Below are 18,495 nucleotides of genomic sequence, written 5' to 3' on the forward strand. Positions count from 1 at the left end.
TCCTGATCTCGTGGTACATTTGTATTGAACTTAGTGGTATTTTGGGGTCATTTTAAAATATTTTCTTCTGATTTCTTTAGTCTGGAAGCCCCCAAGTCAGTACCTAACTAGCTCCACCTAAAATTACTTGGGAAAGTTGTCGAAAAGATATAATCTCTGGATTTCAGCCCAGGTAGGCTTGAGGCAAAGATAGGTACCAGTGCCCTTATGATTAGATGGGTGCAAAGGCATGTGAGCCTTAGGCCTAGACCAAACCTTGTCCTAGAATAAAAGTCTTTTCATATTATTGGCTTGTTCTTAGGTCTTCTTGTTAAAATGAAATCTATGTTGAAGGTAATCGAAGTTTCATACACTGACTATTTTATCCATGGTGATTTTAAGTTGAATCTTTGAAGTAGAAAGGATGTTACTAATCATTGAGTGCTGCATTGTTCAATAAAAGTCACTAGCCACTTGTCACTATTTAGGTTTAAATTAATTAAAATTGCATCAAATATATCAATTAAGTTCCCTAGTCGTGTTAACCACATATCATGTGTTCAGTAACCACAGTGACTAGTGGCTACTTTATTGGGCAATACAAATATCGGCAGTTTCATTACTGCAGATGGTTCTTTTGAATAGCGCTGGTCTAGAGGAGGTATCAGAAAACTATGTCTTACAGGCCAGATTTGTAAATAAAAGTCTGTTTTTGTAAATAAAATTTTTCTGGAACACATCTCCAACTGTTCATGTACTTATTGCTTGTGGTTGTTTTCATTCTATAATGGCACAGTTGAAAAAGTGTGACAGTAAAACTTGCAAAGCTAAAAATATTTATTACCTGGCCCTCTAAAAAAACTTGCTGACCTCTGCTCTAAAGGGAAGCATGGGTTAGTGGAAAGAAAAAGGACTTTGGAGTTAGAAGACTCTGGGTTCTAATACTTAATTCTACTACTTTCTGGGCATGCAACTTTGAGCAAGTTTCTCCAGCTGTCTAAAGTATGCAGATTTGTCCTAGAGTTGTTAAAATTACATGTTAAAGCACCTAGCATAATGGCTGGCACATAATTAGTGCTCAATAAATATTAGTGTCTCTTGTCTCATCTCGTTGAACCCCCTCATTTACAGATGTGCTAATTGAGACCTGGTGGGGTAATTGAAGTTACTGTAATTAATTCTGAAGGATTCACTAAAAATGGAAGCTTAAGATAACTTTTAAATACATAACTCAAGATCTTCAGCTTGTCTTAATCATGATAGGTCTACTCGCCTGGGGTGTTAGTTTATTGTTACTTTAGTAATGTTTCATTTTTCCTATTCCATTATTTTCTTCTCTGATCTATGCTGCCATTCACTCATATACTCTTTGATATCTGTATTAGAGTTGCCTAGTAAAATATAAGACACTAAGTTAAATTTTTGAATTTCAGATAAACAGTGGACAATATTTTAGTATAAGTTTGTCCCATATAGTTCAAATTTGACTGGGCATCCTGTAATTTTTTTTTTTTTTTTTTTTGGTCTTTTGTCCTTTTTTTTAGGGCCGCACCCACGGCATATGGAGGTTCCCAGGCTAGGGGTCGAATTGGAGCTGTAGCCGCTGGCCTATGCCAGAGCCACAGCAACGCCAGATCCGAGCCATGTCTGTGACCTACACCACAGCTCATGGCAACGCCGGATCCTTAACCCACTGAGCAAGGCCAGGGATCGAACCCGCAACCTCATGGTTCCTAGTTGGATTTGTTTCCGCTGCACCACGACGGGAACTCCAGCATCCTGTAATTTTATTTGCTGAATGTAACAACCCCAGTCCAAGTGCATGGGTATGTTCATATCTATCTAACACAATCTTTGGGCAAATTAGTTACAAACATCCATTGTAAGCCTCAGTACCTTTCATGCCTGAGGCCCCAGTTATTCCTACTACTTAAAAGTAGAACCAGATCTTGGTTTCTCTCATCACTACTTCTAGAGAAGCAGGTATATCATTACTTCTACCCCTGCCCCAACTTGTAGAAAAAAATTCTTATGCAAAGGATTTCAATTTTTAGTTATTACTGGGAAAATAATCCAAGGTCATTAAAGCTTACTCAAAACATATAAATGAATGAGTAGAGATAGTAGATAGTGTTCTGAATTGCCTAAGTTGTAACTCCTCTAATATGAGCTAATGAGTTTTAGGTGTACATGAGCTCTTCCCTTTGGCCCTGTTCTGTGTAAGCCTAGTTTATTCAGTGGGTGCTTACTGGCCATTGACTAGCTTTCATAGTTGCTACATTGGATCAATCATCTTCTCCTGACTCTTTGCATTAGGAATCAGGTTCCAGCCTTGTTGTGGTGGAATTAGATGGCTTTTTGAACCCCTTCCTGCTTTAGTGTTCTCTGATTTTTGTGATTACACAGTAACCACAAAGTCTCTCATGTTGATCCTCTATGGTGCCGAATTGATTGAGCAGCCACATTAGTTACTACATCAAGGGGTATTTAGGTGAACTTAAACTCCTCAGAGTAGCGTAATGTCTCAATGCTGGAAGCTTATTTGTTATTTGTTCAGCACAGAATATACATTCTTGTGTTCTTGACTATTAAAGAGCTTCGTGTTAGTATTAATCTGATGTTGACTAAACTAGGGTTTGGACATATAAAATTTCATTGCCATTATTTATTAAATGTGATAATTCCAAATCGTCCCCAAATATTCTAACCCATGTTGAACTAAATAGAATCTTTTATCAGAAAACGTTTTAAAATGTTTTTTGAATGCTAATAGTTGTGATTTGTTCTTGACTAAAGAGGCATTAATTTCTTACAGGTTTTGTTTTTGGAATTGAAGTTGCCACCAAATGGAGAGAGAAAAAACCAAGGCAGCAAGAAAACTTTGGGTTCTACCAGAAGAGGGAATGACAGTGGACGGAAGCTAAGGCTGGGAAAACAGTTCAGCACTAGTAAGGTGCTCTTTGGGGCAATCACAGGGCAGAATCTGAACTACTTTTAGCATTTTGTTGTTTTAAAAGAAGGCTGATGATATCAAGATCCAGCATAGCTCTCCATTTGAACTTGTTCAGATAAAAACAAATTAGTTTGTGCATCAGCTGCCCACAAAAACTGGAGAGATTCCAGCCATGGAAAATCCGGATTTTAATCTGAGTTAGCGGTTGTATCCTTCCTATCATTAAAACAGTATAAACGTTTGTAAATTCAGACCTATAGACATTATTATTTATTTATTTATTGACATCCACTACTCTTGGACTTTTAGTATAATATATATAGTTATGTGAATATGAACAAAGGTATGAAAAATTTAAAAATAAAAAATAAAAACAGTAAATACAAATAAAATTTTGTTTTTTCCATGCCAGAGCAAAATAATAAGTTTTCCATAATTTAAGAATCTGATCTGTAAATTTCAAAGTAAAATTGCTAATCACAATCCATAGGAACTGTATGCATGGGACAAAAGAGAGAAAGGGCTTAATTTTACATTTTTACTGAATGAATTATCAATGAAAAAATAAGTGTAGAAATACAACCACAACAGCCATGCAGACAGAATTCCAAGTTGCCATTCTGTAGAATTTCTATTGTAATATGGATTTGCCTGCCCTGGGGAAGTTTCCACGTTTCATTCCATAGCAAAACTTTTTATTTGATTACATTGGTCCTTATACTCACAAGTTTTTATTCCTTAATTGTTCATTGAATGTTTGTAGCATGGAAAATGCAAAGTTTAAAAAACAAATGTCTTCTGATGTTCTTGATGTGGAAACCATGAAAGTACTATGGCAAAAAGGCAAAAAAAACCACCCCAAAACTGGGAAATTTGCAATCACATGAGCACAGAGGAGGCAAATATAAAGAAAATAAATGATATAAATTCTCAGATGGGGTGTGTGGGGAGGCAGCTACTTTGCTAAGTTGACATCTCATTGATTTTTGTTTTTCCTTTTTAGGGCTGCACCCACCATATGGAAGTTCCTAGGCTAGGGGTTCAAATTGGTGCTGCAGCTGCTGGCCTGTACCACACCCCCAGCCATACCAGATCTGAGCCATGTCTGTGACCTAGACTACAGTTCATGGCAACACCAGATCCTTAACCCACTGAGTGGGACCAGGGATCAAACCCGTGACCTCATGAATACTAGTTGGGTTTGTTACCACTGAGCCACAATGGGAGCTCCTCAGTAATTTTTTTTTTTTTTTTTGATGGTAGATCTAAATTGGTATTACTCAACATTAACATGTTTACATTTTGGGAGTTCCTGTCGTGGCTCAGTGGTTAACGAATCCGACTAGGGACCATGAGGTTGCGGGTTCGATCCCTGGCCTTGCTCAGTGGGTTAAGGATCCAGGTGCAGCTCAGATCCAGTGTTGCTGTGGCTCTGGCATAGGCCAGTGGCTGCAGCTCCGATTCGAACCTGAGCCTGAGAACCTCCATGTGCCGCGGGAGCGGCCCAAGAAATGGCAAAAAGACAAAAAAAAAAAAGTTTACATTTACATTTTATAGTCTATAGTAATTATAGATTTATCATTATGGCAATTTCAAAAAAATCCAAGTAGCAATTTTATAATAGTTAACGTTCGCTTAGATACAGGAGTTACCAAATTTAGAGACTCTATTATTTACTTAAAAGAGATTCTAGTTTGCAATGGAATTTGGACAAAAATCTGATCTTACTTTATTATATTTCTTTGGCAGGACATTTTAAATAAATTAAAGGCACTACATCCTTTACCAGGCTTGATATTAGAGTGGAGAAGAATCACTAATGCTATTACCAAAGTGGTCTTTCCCCTGCAGCGGGAAAAACGTTTGAATCCTTTTCTTGGAATGGAAAGAATCTATCCTGTATCACAATCACACACTGCTACAGGTAATGAGAAATCTTAAATACAGATAATATCCAATTTGGCAAAAAAAAGTTCATATGTAATATTTGCTTATGATGATCAAGGAATTCAAGTGTTTATCATTGGGGTCAGTGAAGGTATCATTGGGGTAATGTTTGTGAAACAAATACTACATTCAAAGCATAGATGCATATTACCTCAATCCAGATACAGCTTCTGCTTTCAAGTACTGTAGAGAGTAACTTGGATGTCTGAGATTGGATGATAGTGTACATAAGAATTAAATATTTATTTGAGTCAGTGATTTTACCTAATTTCAGCACCAGGCCTTTCCTGAATCTCTTAAGTTTCACTCCAGGTTGAATCCAAGTAAGCCTGTGGGGCATCTGTCTTATTAAGGGAGTGTCTTATTTTACTTGATCCGAAAAGAAAGCTGTAGAGTCCTTTGGGTGTCTCATGGCCCTCTTGGTATAAATATGCACATAATATCATGAAGAAAAAGCTTTCTTTCTCTAGATAGTGCAGAACTCTAAATATTTGCCAAATGCAATGTGCAGTGGAAGAAAGGGCAGCAGTAACTCCTTTACAGGGGAGGCGTTTTAGTTTGGTGGTACAGAAGCTGGACTTCCATATCAGATTTTCACAAGGTTTGAATTTTGGTGCTGTGAATCTTTAGACAAGGTTATTAACTTCTCTGTGCCTAAGTTTCCTCATGTATAAATCAAGGTAATAATAGTCCTACCTCACTGGGTTGTCTTGAGGAATAAATAGGTTAATACATGTAAAGTGTTTAGAACAATGCATGGTACATTATCAGTTGTTGCTGTTACTAAGGATTGGGCCACCATGAGGAGCTGCTCTTCTTTCTGCTTGCTTAGTCTCTGTTCTAAACCACCTCTCTTTTGTTTTCTCTATTTAGCTTACTTTTGGTGCTTCTTGCTCTATTGGTATTTAAGTTTCATTTTGAAACATATGCTATTGCTGTAAACTTATGTAAAATAAATACTTGGTGAAAAAGCAAAATCTACCTACAGTTTTCAAAGCGCCTTACACATTTCTTTGTTGCTTATAGAGCAGAAAGTTATCAATTCCTTGTTATTTTCCTGTTTGGTTTTCATCATACAATGTCTACATTTAAAGAATGTAAAGAATGTTTTAGAAATACAAGCTTACAGAAGCCATTTCATTATTAGAATTCATCTCCATAAAGCTGCATTCATGTTTTGTCATTTATTTTTGCCGTCTTATTTGTCTACCAGTGTTACCTCATTAATTCAAACAGTAGATCTGAATATTAAATATTGTTACAGAAAAGAAGACAGTGTGTTCAAGCAGGAATAAACTTGGAATCTTTTCTGTGCTATTTGTTAGCTCTGTAAAATTGAATGGGCCATTTAATGCTATTAAACATATTAATATCTACCATTAATTAAGCACTAATTTTTGCTAAAATCTAAATAATGAGGACATAATATCAGGAGTTTATTCAGAAAAGCAGTATCTGAAGTGCTTAAAATGTCTAATTCATCAAGATGAAATCACATATAGTACCTAGTAGACAGCCTATTACAATGAAGAGTATCATACATAAAACAGGATTTTATGTCACTAGATGTGTATTATAAAAACTGCAGTAACAAAATCAGTTACCCAAACCTTTCTGGAATAATGCTAATGTGTTTTAGAAAAATTCATCCAATATGTAAATAAATAAAATATAAAATATTTGGGGAAAAATAAAGGCTATAAATCATGAAAACAAATATCTGTTTCCTAGAAAACTAATAAGCCACCTGATTCTAGTTTCTAGCCATGTCAGTGCTGTCATTGATTCCCTTGATGAGTGATCAGTAATGATGATGATGAGGTGAAGGAGGAGGAGCAGGAGGAGGAGGAAACTGGCCAGGTGATATCTAGAAAGCACTGTTCCAGTCACCATCTCTCACTACTACTCCATCCTCGGCATTAGCTAACTCCTCTGGCCCCAGTTGTCTCTGTTCAGCACTCAGTTCTGCTTCAGATGCTCTTCTCTCTATCTTGTCCATTCCTGGCTTTTAAAGGCTTTGACAGTCATTTCTCTTAAGATCTATTTGTTTTGTCTTTACTCATTTGTATAACTGCTAGCATTTTATAGTGATAACTTCATTTTAGCATAGAAACAGTACAGTTTATCATATTCTTTTCATGGAATTGTTTTCTGTAGAACTAGGTTAATATAAAACACTGTGTTGTAACTGATCCATATATTCACTTACATTGGGATTGGTCTTGTGCTTATTATTGTTGGGCATATGAACATAATGAAGAATATTTCAAATTTAGTTTAACAATAATAGAACATGCATTTTTTTAAGATTATTCAGAAATGATGGTATTGTTAAAATAAATGTCCACTCCTCCCCTTTTTCTCTTTATTCTGCTTGATTTTAGGACGAATAAGCTTTATAGAACCAAATATTCAGAATGTACCAAGAGATTTTGAGATCAAAATGCCAACACTAGTAGAGGAAAGTCCACCTTCCCAAGTCCTAGGCAAAGGCCTACTGCCTATGGACAGGTATGCTCTATTTGTGTTAATATACTTTTGGGAGTATGAATGACTCAAAATAGCCTAGTGGACAAAATAATGAAATTAATTTTCTGTTCCAGACATAACACATTTCTATTCTGCAAATTACTCATTTCAAATGCCGAGTCTGTCTATTAAGAAGCTAGTTGATGGTGGAGTTCCCTTGGAGCACAGCAGGTTAAGGATCTGATGTTGTCACTGTGGTGGCTTGGGTTGCTGCTGTGGCACAGATTTGATTCCTAGCCTGCGAACATCCACATGCCACAGGCGTGCCAACCCCCACCACCCCATCCCACTAAAATAAATAAATAAATAAATAAATAATAAAAAAGAAGAGGAAGAAGCTAAATGATGATAAAAAGCTTAAAACCTAGGTCACTAATTAAATCAACCAGCTAGTACCATGTGCTTGTTTAAGTCAGTTACTGAAGCAACAAGTTTAGCAATGTCTGTAACATCTCCTTCACAAAAGAACGAAAAAGCCCAGATCATTTATATTAGATATAGTCATTGAGATTTGTTGAGTGAGGCAGTTTGTGGAAACAATTACAGAGATAGCTAACCTCCTGTTTAATTGAATGTTTGCTGAAAGAAGTCTAGTGTCTTGTTAAACTTTAAAGTGAACTTCAAGTAGTAAGGTTTTGAAATTTCTTAGATAGACATAGTGACTTTACTGAAAAAAATAAGACCATATTCATATATTTGAGACTACTTCATGTCTAGCTGATGATGATGTTTGCACAACAGAGGAGGAAAAAAGAAGGACTGTGGCCTGAACCGAGGGCACCAGGCACAGATGGAGGAGAGAGCCTCAGACAGAGGAATGCCGTTTTCTGTTAGCATGAGACATGCCTTTGTGCCTTTTCCAGGTGAGGTGGCTGATGGTTTTTGAGCTTCTTATTGCTGTGGGAATGATTTTCAAAGCACTGATAAAACCTGAATTATAAGACTCAGAAGAATGCATTGGTTCCTCCGTCTTTCCTCTCTTTGGTGGAGCCTGTTTTTCCTCTTCGTGCTGCCAAGTTTCTAACAGTCGGTCATCATTGTCTTCATGATCTGCTCTTTGGGAAACTTCTGTGCTGTTGCTTAGCAACCTGCTGAAATCTTGTTATCCTAGGTCACTGTACACCTTTTTGCAAGATGCATTGATGTACATTTTGTTAGTCCTCATCTTCTTTGACTTGTATATGGCATTTGTCACTTTTTTTTGTTTTTGGTTTTTGTTTTTTTCTGACAAATCGAAAGACTTTATTGAATGGGGTGCCAGGGCCAAGAGGGCATTTTTCACTCTTATTCAATCCTCTTTCTTCACTTTCTCTCCTCCCTCGACCTGAAAAGGCTTGATTTTTTTTGGTCTCTTTCTTTCAGAGTTGTTTGCTCTTTTGTTTCCTCTCTACTTCTCCCCACTGCTGCTTCCTATTGCATGGAATAGCCCTAAAGCTACCTTACTTCTCTTTGACCTCTCCTCAGTACTTGTCATCAAAACATTCATGATCTAATTCCCAAATCGTCCCTACTGTTAGTATACGTATTTGTTCTTTTATCTTTTGCCAGCTGGCAGGTCTGGGTAAGTGCAGTTTACCATCAGAATTTATTTGAATTCTGTCAGAAATTTATATTCCATAGGTGAATTCAGGTCTGTGATAGCATAACCTGTTTAGGCAATTTTTAAAGTATGAACCATCAGCATTTTATCATTGTAGCCATTTTTAAGTATTTAATTCTGTGACATTAAGTACATTTTCATTGTTGTACAGCCATTATGACCATCCATCTCAAGAACTTCTCATCTTCCCCAACTGAAATTCCGTATCCTTTAAATACTCTCCCTGCAACTCCCATAGCCCAAGCAACCACTGTTCTTTTTTCCATCTCAGTGAATTTGAATACTCTAGATACCTCATATAAGTGGAATCACACAATAGTTGTGCTTTTGTGCCTGGCTTATTTCACTTAGCATAATGTCTCCAAGGTTTATCCATGTTGTAGCACTTGTGTCAGAATTTCCTTTTTTAAGGTGGAATAATATTTCATTGTATGTATTTATTCTTATTTACACAATGAAATTATGTTTAGGAGTTCTCATGGCTCCATAGGTTAAGGACCCGACATTGTGTCTGTGAGGATATGGGTTCGATTCCTGGCCTCACTTAGTGGGTTAAGGATCAGGAGTTGTGACAAGCTGTAATGTGGTCATAGACTCATCTTGGTACTGGTGTTGCAGTGGCTGTGGAGTAGGTCTGCAGCTGCAGCTTCGATTCAACCCCTGGCCTGAGAGCTTCCATATGCTGCAGGTGCAGCTGTAAAAAGAAAAAAAAAAAATGTCTTTAACACAACACTATTTTATACTGCTTTTGTTTAAAATTTTAAAAATTAATTTAAATTAAATATATATGGTTTTAACCTGGAACTTCAGAGAAACAAGAAAGTGTCTCTTTTGTCTGTCTACTTTTTTTACCCTTTCTGGCATTGTTTGTTCCCTGGAGTAGTCTCCCGTCTGTTATCATTTTTCTCTTAAGTATTCTTGAGTACTTTAAGGTTTTTTGCAGTTCTCCTGATAATGATTTTTCTCACCATTTCCATGTCTCTAAATTTCTTTATTTTATCCTCACTTTTATAAGGTACTTTTATTTGACAGATTTATGAGTTTACTGTTCTTCTCTTTTAGCGCTTTAAATATATATTTTAAATATATATTTATTTCCATTAGCTTACAGTTTACATTATTCCTGATGAAAAGTACACCACTATTTTTCTTGCTTTTTCTCCAAGTATAATATATATTTTCTCTGGATGCTTTTTTTTTTTTTTTTTTTAATGGCTGTACTGTACCTGTGGCATATGGAAATTTCCTGGGCTAGGGGTTGAATTGGAGTGGCAGCTGAGACCTATGCCATACTGGATCTGAGCTGCATCTGAGACCTATGCTGAGGCTTGCAGCAATGCTGAATCCTTAACCCACTGAGTGAGGCCAGGGGTCGAACCCACATCCTCATGGATACCAGTCGGATTCCACTGAACCACAACAGGACTCCTGTTATTTACAACTCTTATAGCTAATTACATATTGGAGTTTCTTATATATCCTTCCGGTGTTTCTTCATGCAGGTAGAAATAAATATGACTATGTACTGTTTTCTTCCCCTATTTCCATACAAGCATAAGTATTCCATATACACTGTTTTCTTTGCTTTTTTAAAATATTTTTATGCTGAAGACTTGTGATTTTTCAGTCAAGAAATTTGAACATGAACCAGTTTAATCTGGGTGCAGATAATCTTTAAAGGAACCTGTGGGTTTATTTACTGAGTCACAAAGTAAACACCCATTTAATTTTGATAGATACTGTCAAATTGCCATCCAGTGGGAAACAGTTACCATTTACTTCCCAGTAACAATATATGAATGTTTCTTTTTCCGCAGCCTTGCCGCAGAATGTGCTGCCCAACCTCTGGGTTTTTACAATATAAGTAGGAAGAAATTGTTTCTTGCTATTGAATAAATTTGCATTTCTTTTATAGTGAATGAAGTTAAGCATTTTTAAAGTATGTTTAAAGTTCTTTTTTAAATTATTTCTTTGAACTGTTCACTTATATTTTGTTTTATTCTTGATTTGTAGTACCTCTTTTTTTATAATGTAGCAATGAATCCTTTATGAAATCAGTTGAAAATATTTTTATACTTTTTTGAGCATGCTTTTATTATTTTATTTTGTTTTTGCCATGCATATCCAGTCATTTCTAGACCATAAATAAATTATTTGAATCTTCTTAATAACTCTTCTTCAAAAATAGACCACTTAATTTTTTTTTCCTTGAACAACTTTGTTATTTTTAAAGCAGAGCATGCATTTCTCCTCCAGCTCCCTGAAAATGTGCACACATCAAAAACCAGTTTCTTCATTCATTTGTTCACTTACCAACCATTTGTTAAGGCCCTATTATGTACCAGGAACTGTGAAGGGTTTTCTGTAGAGTGCAAAGGAAAATTAAGTCTCCCATCCCTAGTGGCTCAATGCTTCAAGGGAGAGGCATGAAAAGACCATTTTAGATTACGCATCAGTTTTGCGGGAACACTTAGAAAAGCACTACCGCAGTGGTTAAGGGGCAGAGGTCAAGGGTGCCTTTATATATTAGTTATACTTGAAAGATAGCATAAAAATTGTACCAGTTACAGAACTGAATCGCATCACATTAAAAGCAAAGTTTTAGCTTTTGGATACATGATCTTATGGTTCTATGTTAGTACTAAATTTCTGTCATTCTGCTCAGTGTTATAAAACTTGGTTTTGTCTTTGTACCGACTTTTCTAAAATCATTTCTAATTTCAGGTGGTTTAATATTAGCTGCTGATTACTCTCAACTTGAGCTGAGAATCTTGGCTCATTTATCCCGTGATCATCGTCTCATTCAAGTACTAAACACTGGAGCTGATGTTTTCAGGAGTATTGCAGCTGAGTGGAAGATGATTGAGCTAGAGTCTGTCGGAGATGATCTGAGGCAACAAGCAAAGCAGGTGATCTTAGGGAACATGCTTAACATAAATGAGGAGAACTTTAATGTTTCCCCCCAAATTTTTTCAGCTTTCTCAATCATTTGTGGTCAAGGGGTGATTTCTCCATCTTTGGATCTTTCAAAACATTCCTCTGAGCACATCTCATGATATTCATTATATTTTCCTTTGTAGAGTCAATAGAAAGAATCAGATAGACTTAGTCTGAGGCTATTTAGTTTTGGGAAAGCCATATGCATTAGTTGTAGATATTGCAGTTGTCGTAGGTGTTATTTGTGTGTGTATGTGTTTTAAAAATCTCTTTCTAGCCTTTAAGCAACAACATGCTTATCTTTCTGTATTCACACAGTATTAAACCACAGTCCTTTTAATAGAAAGATGCTCTCTGAATGTTTGTTGAAAAAAATTATTGCTTAGCCATGGATTATAATCAATAACTGATAGCTTTTTAGGCCATTGGTTAGCAAAACTGCCCATGAAACTTAATACTGCCCTTGGACCTTTCAAATGGGTCCATATTAGTTCCTACTTCTGGATGACTGTCAGGCACAGGGAAAATCAAAGGCTACATTTACACCATTTTCTGGCCTGAATTAACGCTTGATACTTCCTTACCACATGACCTGTAGGAAATCTGATGCTATTTTCAAGAGAGTAGAAGTGTTCCCCAAGGTAAAGGCACACCATTTTCACCACTAAGATCCTGCTTTAGTAGTTTCACATTTATACTTCTAGCTGTAATTCTTGCCTCGCTCGTTAGGCATGAAATGTTTCCTCTCACCACTCCCTGTTTAGCACCAACACATTTCTTCCACTATTTAGAAAGCCAGCTTTGTTCTATTAATCTCCTCAGTGGGCCTGCATTTAGCAAGAATCAAACTGTAGGTTAAAGAGAAAATATTCCAATACTTAATCCTCATAATAAATTCATGAACTGAGTATTATTATCCCCATTTTATATAGGAAGAAACCAAGGCACAGAAAGTAGCTTGCTTAAGGTCATACAGCTGTACGTGGTGGGGCCGGAATAAATTCAGAATGCCAGAACTTAGACATCTGACTCCATAATCTAAACATCTATACACTGATGATAGCTGTGCCTATTAACAAGTTCTTATATGATTTGATAGTGTTTATGCTTTACTAGCTTTTTTGCTGAATTACCCTGAACGGAAACATCTAGTCTAGATCTCAGCAAAGCTGGTACTAAATAATACCTGAGTTAAGAAAAAAATGTTGAAAAGACCAAAAAGGAAAAGAAAACAGGAGGGGAAAAGTCTCTTTGAATGTAATTTAAAAAAAAACAGTGTTTTGGAAACAATTTCGAAAGCATTTTAGAATTTTGATAATTATTTTTTGCAAATTATATTTTTATTTGTATTTTTAAAAATTTTTTTGCTTTTGGGGGCTGCATTCGTGGCGTATGGAGGTTCCCAGGTTAGGGTTTGAATCTGAGCTACAACTGCTGGCCTACACCACAGCCACAGCAATGAGGGATCCGAGCCGCATCTGGGACCTACACCGCACAGCTCATGGCAATGCCAGATCCTTAACTCACTGAGCAAGGCCAGGGATCAAACCTGCCTCCTCATGGATCCTAGTCAGGTTCGTTAACCCCTGAGCCATGATGGGAACTCCACAAATTATCTTTTTAAATTTTATTTAAGAGTATATAGAGCTTGGTTTATGTTGGGCACTGTCCTGAACATATGCATAAAATAACTCATCTAACGCCAACAATCTCATGATTAGGTGTTACCATCCTCATCTTACAGTTGAAGGAAACAAGCTACAAGGTAGCCTATGCAAGATAGCTCTCTTAAATGGTGGAACTAAGATTTGAACCCAGGCAATACTTAATAATTTAAATCAGTTTTTTATTGACCTGTTCAGACAATTTTCCTCCACTACCAAAATTTTCTCAAGAGTCTGTGTTTAACTCAAATGAATTCTGCAATTGTGGGATTTCAGGTGGCTGTGAGATGAAGAGGATATTTATTCCAATGACGATCTCCCTATTATGAAGCCATGTAGTCTACTCTTCCTGCTCTTTTAGTCCTATCCACAGGTGAGGAGAGGAATGTATGTAATGCTTCTTTCCTGGCTCCTAGGCAGTTCTTAAGCTGCACTTAATGAGGTATTACAAGGAATAGAAAGTTGCTCTGAAGACTACTGGATAAATGACAGAAATCTTTTCTTTTAAATCACTAGGATTATTTTCGTAACACACACACATACACTCATACTTATTTGTATTTTGTCCCTTCTCTTTCTCTCCCCACCTCAGAAAGTATTGCTAAAAGTCATAAAAGTTGTTTCTTGGATATCAACTTCTATGGCTCTAGCCCACCAAAGCAAATCTAATAATTTATTTGACTCACTATGAACAGTTTACCAAATTTCAATTCTAATGAACTTTTTATGTTTGCATTTTATGTAGTTATGATCTGTAATTTACCGAGTGTGATGTGTCCCTTTCAGATTTGCTATGGAATCATTTATGGAATGGGAGCTAAATCTTTGGGAGAGCAGATGGGTATTAAAGAAAATGATGCTGCTTGCTACATTGACTCCTTCAAATCCAGATACACTGGTAAGGAAGCTTTGATTGTTCATTATCTTCTAGATATTATTTTTCTTAATTTTCTTTCCATATTATATTAATTTTTAAAAAATAGTGTTACAGAATTTTCTGTAAATAGAGTTTCATCAAGCCTATTTTAATTAAATAACATCAACCTTATTATTTACAAAGATGTGCTTTTTCCATAAAAGTAGGGACAGAAATGGAATGGCAAGATGCTGCTGATGTGTATGCTACTGTGTCATTGGAATATTTCATAATCTAGGAGTTGTCCTGTGCCCTAGGTTTATATAGCATTAGCTTAAAACAGTAAACCACTGATTAAATGTAACGGAAAATGTGAGAGAACAATTGCTTTTGTGGAGCAGTTTGAATATCGTCATTTTAAATTATCTCTTTTGGAAGATTACTGAGGTAATTTATACACAATAAAATTCACCTTTTTAAAGAATATAGTTCTATGAATTTAGACAAATGTACAGTTGTATAAATCTGAACTACAACCAAGATAAAGAACTATCACCCTATTACCTCAAAAAGTCTCTTATGCTCCTTTGTAAGCAACCCTGTCCCCAGAACCCCAAAAGAAAAACTTATTCACATATGACATGAATTTGTACATAGAAAATCCTGTGGATTCTACAGAAACAATCACTAGAACAAATAACTACATTTAGCATAGGTTCCCACCATACAAGGTCAATTGGTAAAAATCAGTGGTATTTTTATATATTAGCAATAAATAGTGAATGAAGTAAAAATAAAATTATAGTAACATAAAAAAATGTGAAATATTTGGGATAAATTTAACAGAGAATGTCCAAGACTCTTTTGAAAACCCCAAAGCAATCCTGAGAGAAATTGAAGAATTCTTAAGTAAATGTGAGGTTTACCAAGTAAATTTATTAGAAGGCACAGTGTTATTTATGATAACAGTTCTCTGTAAACTGTTCTATAGATGCCATGTAATACAATCAAAATATCAAAATATCATTAGACTTTTGTGTTGAATTTGACAAGCCGATTCTAAATTTATATGGAAATCAAAAGGAAATAGAATAATTTTTGGGGGGGAAAGTACAACGTGAATCTTTGATTTCAAAACATTATAAAACTACAACAATCAGGATCTGGTGTTGCTGTGAGCTGTGGTGTAGGTCTTAGATGCAGCTCGGATCTGGCCTTGCTGTAGCTGTGGTGTAGGCCAGTGGTTACAGGGCCGATTTGACCCCTAGCCTGGTAACTTCCATATGCCACGGGTATAGCTCTAAAAACAAAACAAAACAAAAACTACAGTAATTGAGATAGGCATAAGGATAGACACAGAGAACATGAAACACAATAGAACATCCAGAAATAGACCTATACCTATATGGTAAGTTGATTTTCAACAAAGTTGCCATGGTAATTCAGTGTAGGAAAGACGGTCTTGTTAACATCTGGTGCAAGAAAAACTGGTTACCAGTATAGGAAAAAGTGAACTTCTACTTTTATCTCAACACTATGTTCAAAAATTAACTTGATATGAAGCATAAGTCTAAAAGTACAAACTAGAACTATAAATCTTCCAGAAGAAAAGACAGAGGAACTTTGTGACATTGAGGTAGGCAACAATTTCTTTGTTTCTTTGTTTGCTTGTTTTTGCTTTTTTTTTTAAGGGCTGCACCTACTGGATGTGGAGGTTCCCAGGCTAGGGGTCGAATTGGAGCTGTAGCTGCTGGCCTACACCACAGCCATAGCAACACCATATCCGAGCCGGGTCTGTGACCTACACCACAGCTCACGGCAACGCCAGATTCTTAACCCACTGAGTGAGGCCAGGGATCGAACCCACAGCCTCATGGTTCCTAGTTGGATTCATTTCCTCTGCGCCACCAAGGGAACTCCCGGCAACAATTTCTTAGGTGATAATAACACTGAGTTAATCTTGTATAAAAATGTATATCAACATTGGTAAAAGACTCCTTTAAGAAAATGTAAAGGCAAGCCAGTAAGAACAGTTCCTATCATCTAACAAAGAACTTGTGTCCAGAATCTATAAAGAACTGTTACCAGTCAATGCCAAGAAATCAAACAATGCAATAAAGTTCAAAAGATTTGAAAAGACACTTCATAAAAGACATGTGCAAAGTGTGATCATCATTGTCCTTAGGGAAAAGCAGATTAAAACCACAAAGAGATACCATTACAAAAACTTCAGGATACTGAAATTTAAAGACATTGTGTCTCTTTTTCATTGCTGGCTGGGCTATAAAATGATACAACCAGTTTGGAAAACAGTATGATTCTTTCATATAAAGTTGAACACATACTTAGCCTTGTGATTCTGCACTTCCACTATTGGATATTTGCTTAAGAAAAATAAAAATACAGGCCCAAAGAAAGACTTATATGTGAACATTATAGCAGTTTTATTCACAGTAACCAAAGACTGGGAATGTTAAACAACAAAAATTCAAATGAGTAAAAAATTTTTTTCTCAATTTTATTGTGATGTAATTGACACATAGCACTTTACAAGTTTAAAGTGTACAGTATTAATCATTTAACTTTCAAGCATCATGAGATGACAACCACAATAGATTTAGTGAACATCCATCATCTCATATTGATACATTAAAGAAATAGGTTAGAAAGATTTTCTTCCTTAGGATTTGCTCCCTTAACAATTCATATATAACATAAAACAGTGTTAATTAGTTTTATCATGTTATGCATTACATTCCTAGTACTTATAGATCTTGTAACTGGAAGCATGTACCTTTTGACCACCTTCATCCAATTCCCACTCCTTCCACTCCTCACCTCTGGTTGCCACAAATCTGATCTCTTTTTGTAGGAGTTTGTTTTTGAAGTATAACTGACCTACAAACTATGTTAGTTCTTGGTACATAGTATCATTATTCAGTATTTTTGTACATTTCAAAATGATCACCATAAGTATAGTTGTCATCTGTCACCATACAAAGATATTACATAGTTATTGACTATATTCCCTCACTGTACATTTCATATCTGTGACTCCTATTTTGTGGCTGAGAGTTTGTGCCTCTTAATCTCCCTTATCTACTTCTCTCCTCCTCCCTCTGGCAACTACCTGTTCGTGCTCTGTACCTGTTATTCCATTTCTGTTTATTAGCTGAGTAAATTCAAAGATCAGATTGGCTTTATTCGATGATTCATATATCTGGCAGCTCACCATCTAGCAATAGAAAGGTGCTCCGCCTAGCTGTAGAAAAGGATACTTTTTTAAAGATGGAAAGAGGGGAGAAAAAGAAAATTAGTTGCAAAGAATGCATTGTTTCAAGAAAAGTCATACTCCTAAGAGGAATGAAAGGGCCCGTTGGGCAAATAGCATCACTAGTGCTGACTGGGTAATTCCAGGTTGACTGATTAAAGGTTACCTCCTGAGGGGGTTGAGACTGCAATTAGGTAAGATATTAAGTCTTGGTTTGCTGACATAGGGTTTAGCACAAGTGATTCCATTTGGGGCCTGCTGTCTTCTTTTTAACAAGACCAAATATCTGTCCACAGGATTGTGGATAAACAAAGTTTGGTATGTCTCTGCAATGGAATGCTACTTAGCAAGAGAAGGCAGGCACAAGTGAGAACGAACAAACAGTATAACTCAATTTTTATGAAATTCAAGAACATGAAAACAGTATAGTGATAAAGTAGATCCATGAGTGTTTGAGGCCGATAATGGGGAGCTGACTGTGAAGGTGACAAAAATGTTTTGTATCTATAGTGGTTGCTATAGGAGTATGTACGTTTGTTAAAATGCATAAAACTATTCACTTGAAGTTATTCAGTTGTACATATACAGATATTCTTTTTCATATTCTTTTCTCTTATGGTTTATTACAGGATATTGAATATAGTTCCCTGTGCTATACAATAGGACCTTGCTGTTTAATCATTCTATATATAATACTTTGTATCTGCTAATCCCAAACTACCAATCCCTCCCTTTCTTCCTTCGCCCCTCTCTGTGGCA

The 18,495-nt window shown here is 36.1% G+C and overlaps 1 protein-coding gene across 1 annotated transcript in view; it reads left to right on the forward strand.

The window, feature by feature from the left end:
• The window catches only part of POLQ (DNA polymerase theta), a 127,496-nt gene that overhangs the window by 95,985 nt on the left and 13,016 nt on the right, over positions 1 to 18,495 (forward strand). Inside the window, exons 21-26 of the mRNA XM_047791315.1 lie at positions 2,795 to 2,932; positions 4,682 to 4,856; positions 7,264 to 7,390; positions 8,150 to 8,271; positions 11,733 to 11,917; positions 14,396 to 14,507. Of these exons, the coding sequence (XP_047647271.1) occupies positions 2,795 to 2,932; positions 4,682 to 4,856; positions 7,264 to 7,390; positions 8,150 to 8,271; positions 11,733 to 11,917; positions 14,396 to 14,507 (859 nt within the window). The remainder of the gene's footprint in view (positions 1 to 2,794; positions 2,933 to 4,681; positions 4,857 to 7,263; positions 7,391 to 8,149; positions 8,272 to 11,732; positions 11,918 to 14,395; positions 14,508 to 18,495) is intronic.

This window comes from Phacochoerus africanus, chromosome 1, assembly GCF_016906955.1.
Source record: "Phacochoerus africanus isolate WHEZ1 chromosome 1, ROS_Pafr_v1, whole genome shotgun sequence".
Taxonomy (NCBI): domain Eukaryota; kingdom Metazoa; phylum Chordata; class Mammalia; order Artiodactyla; family Suidae; genus Phacochoerus; species Phacochoerus africanus.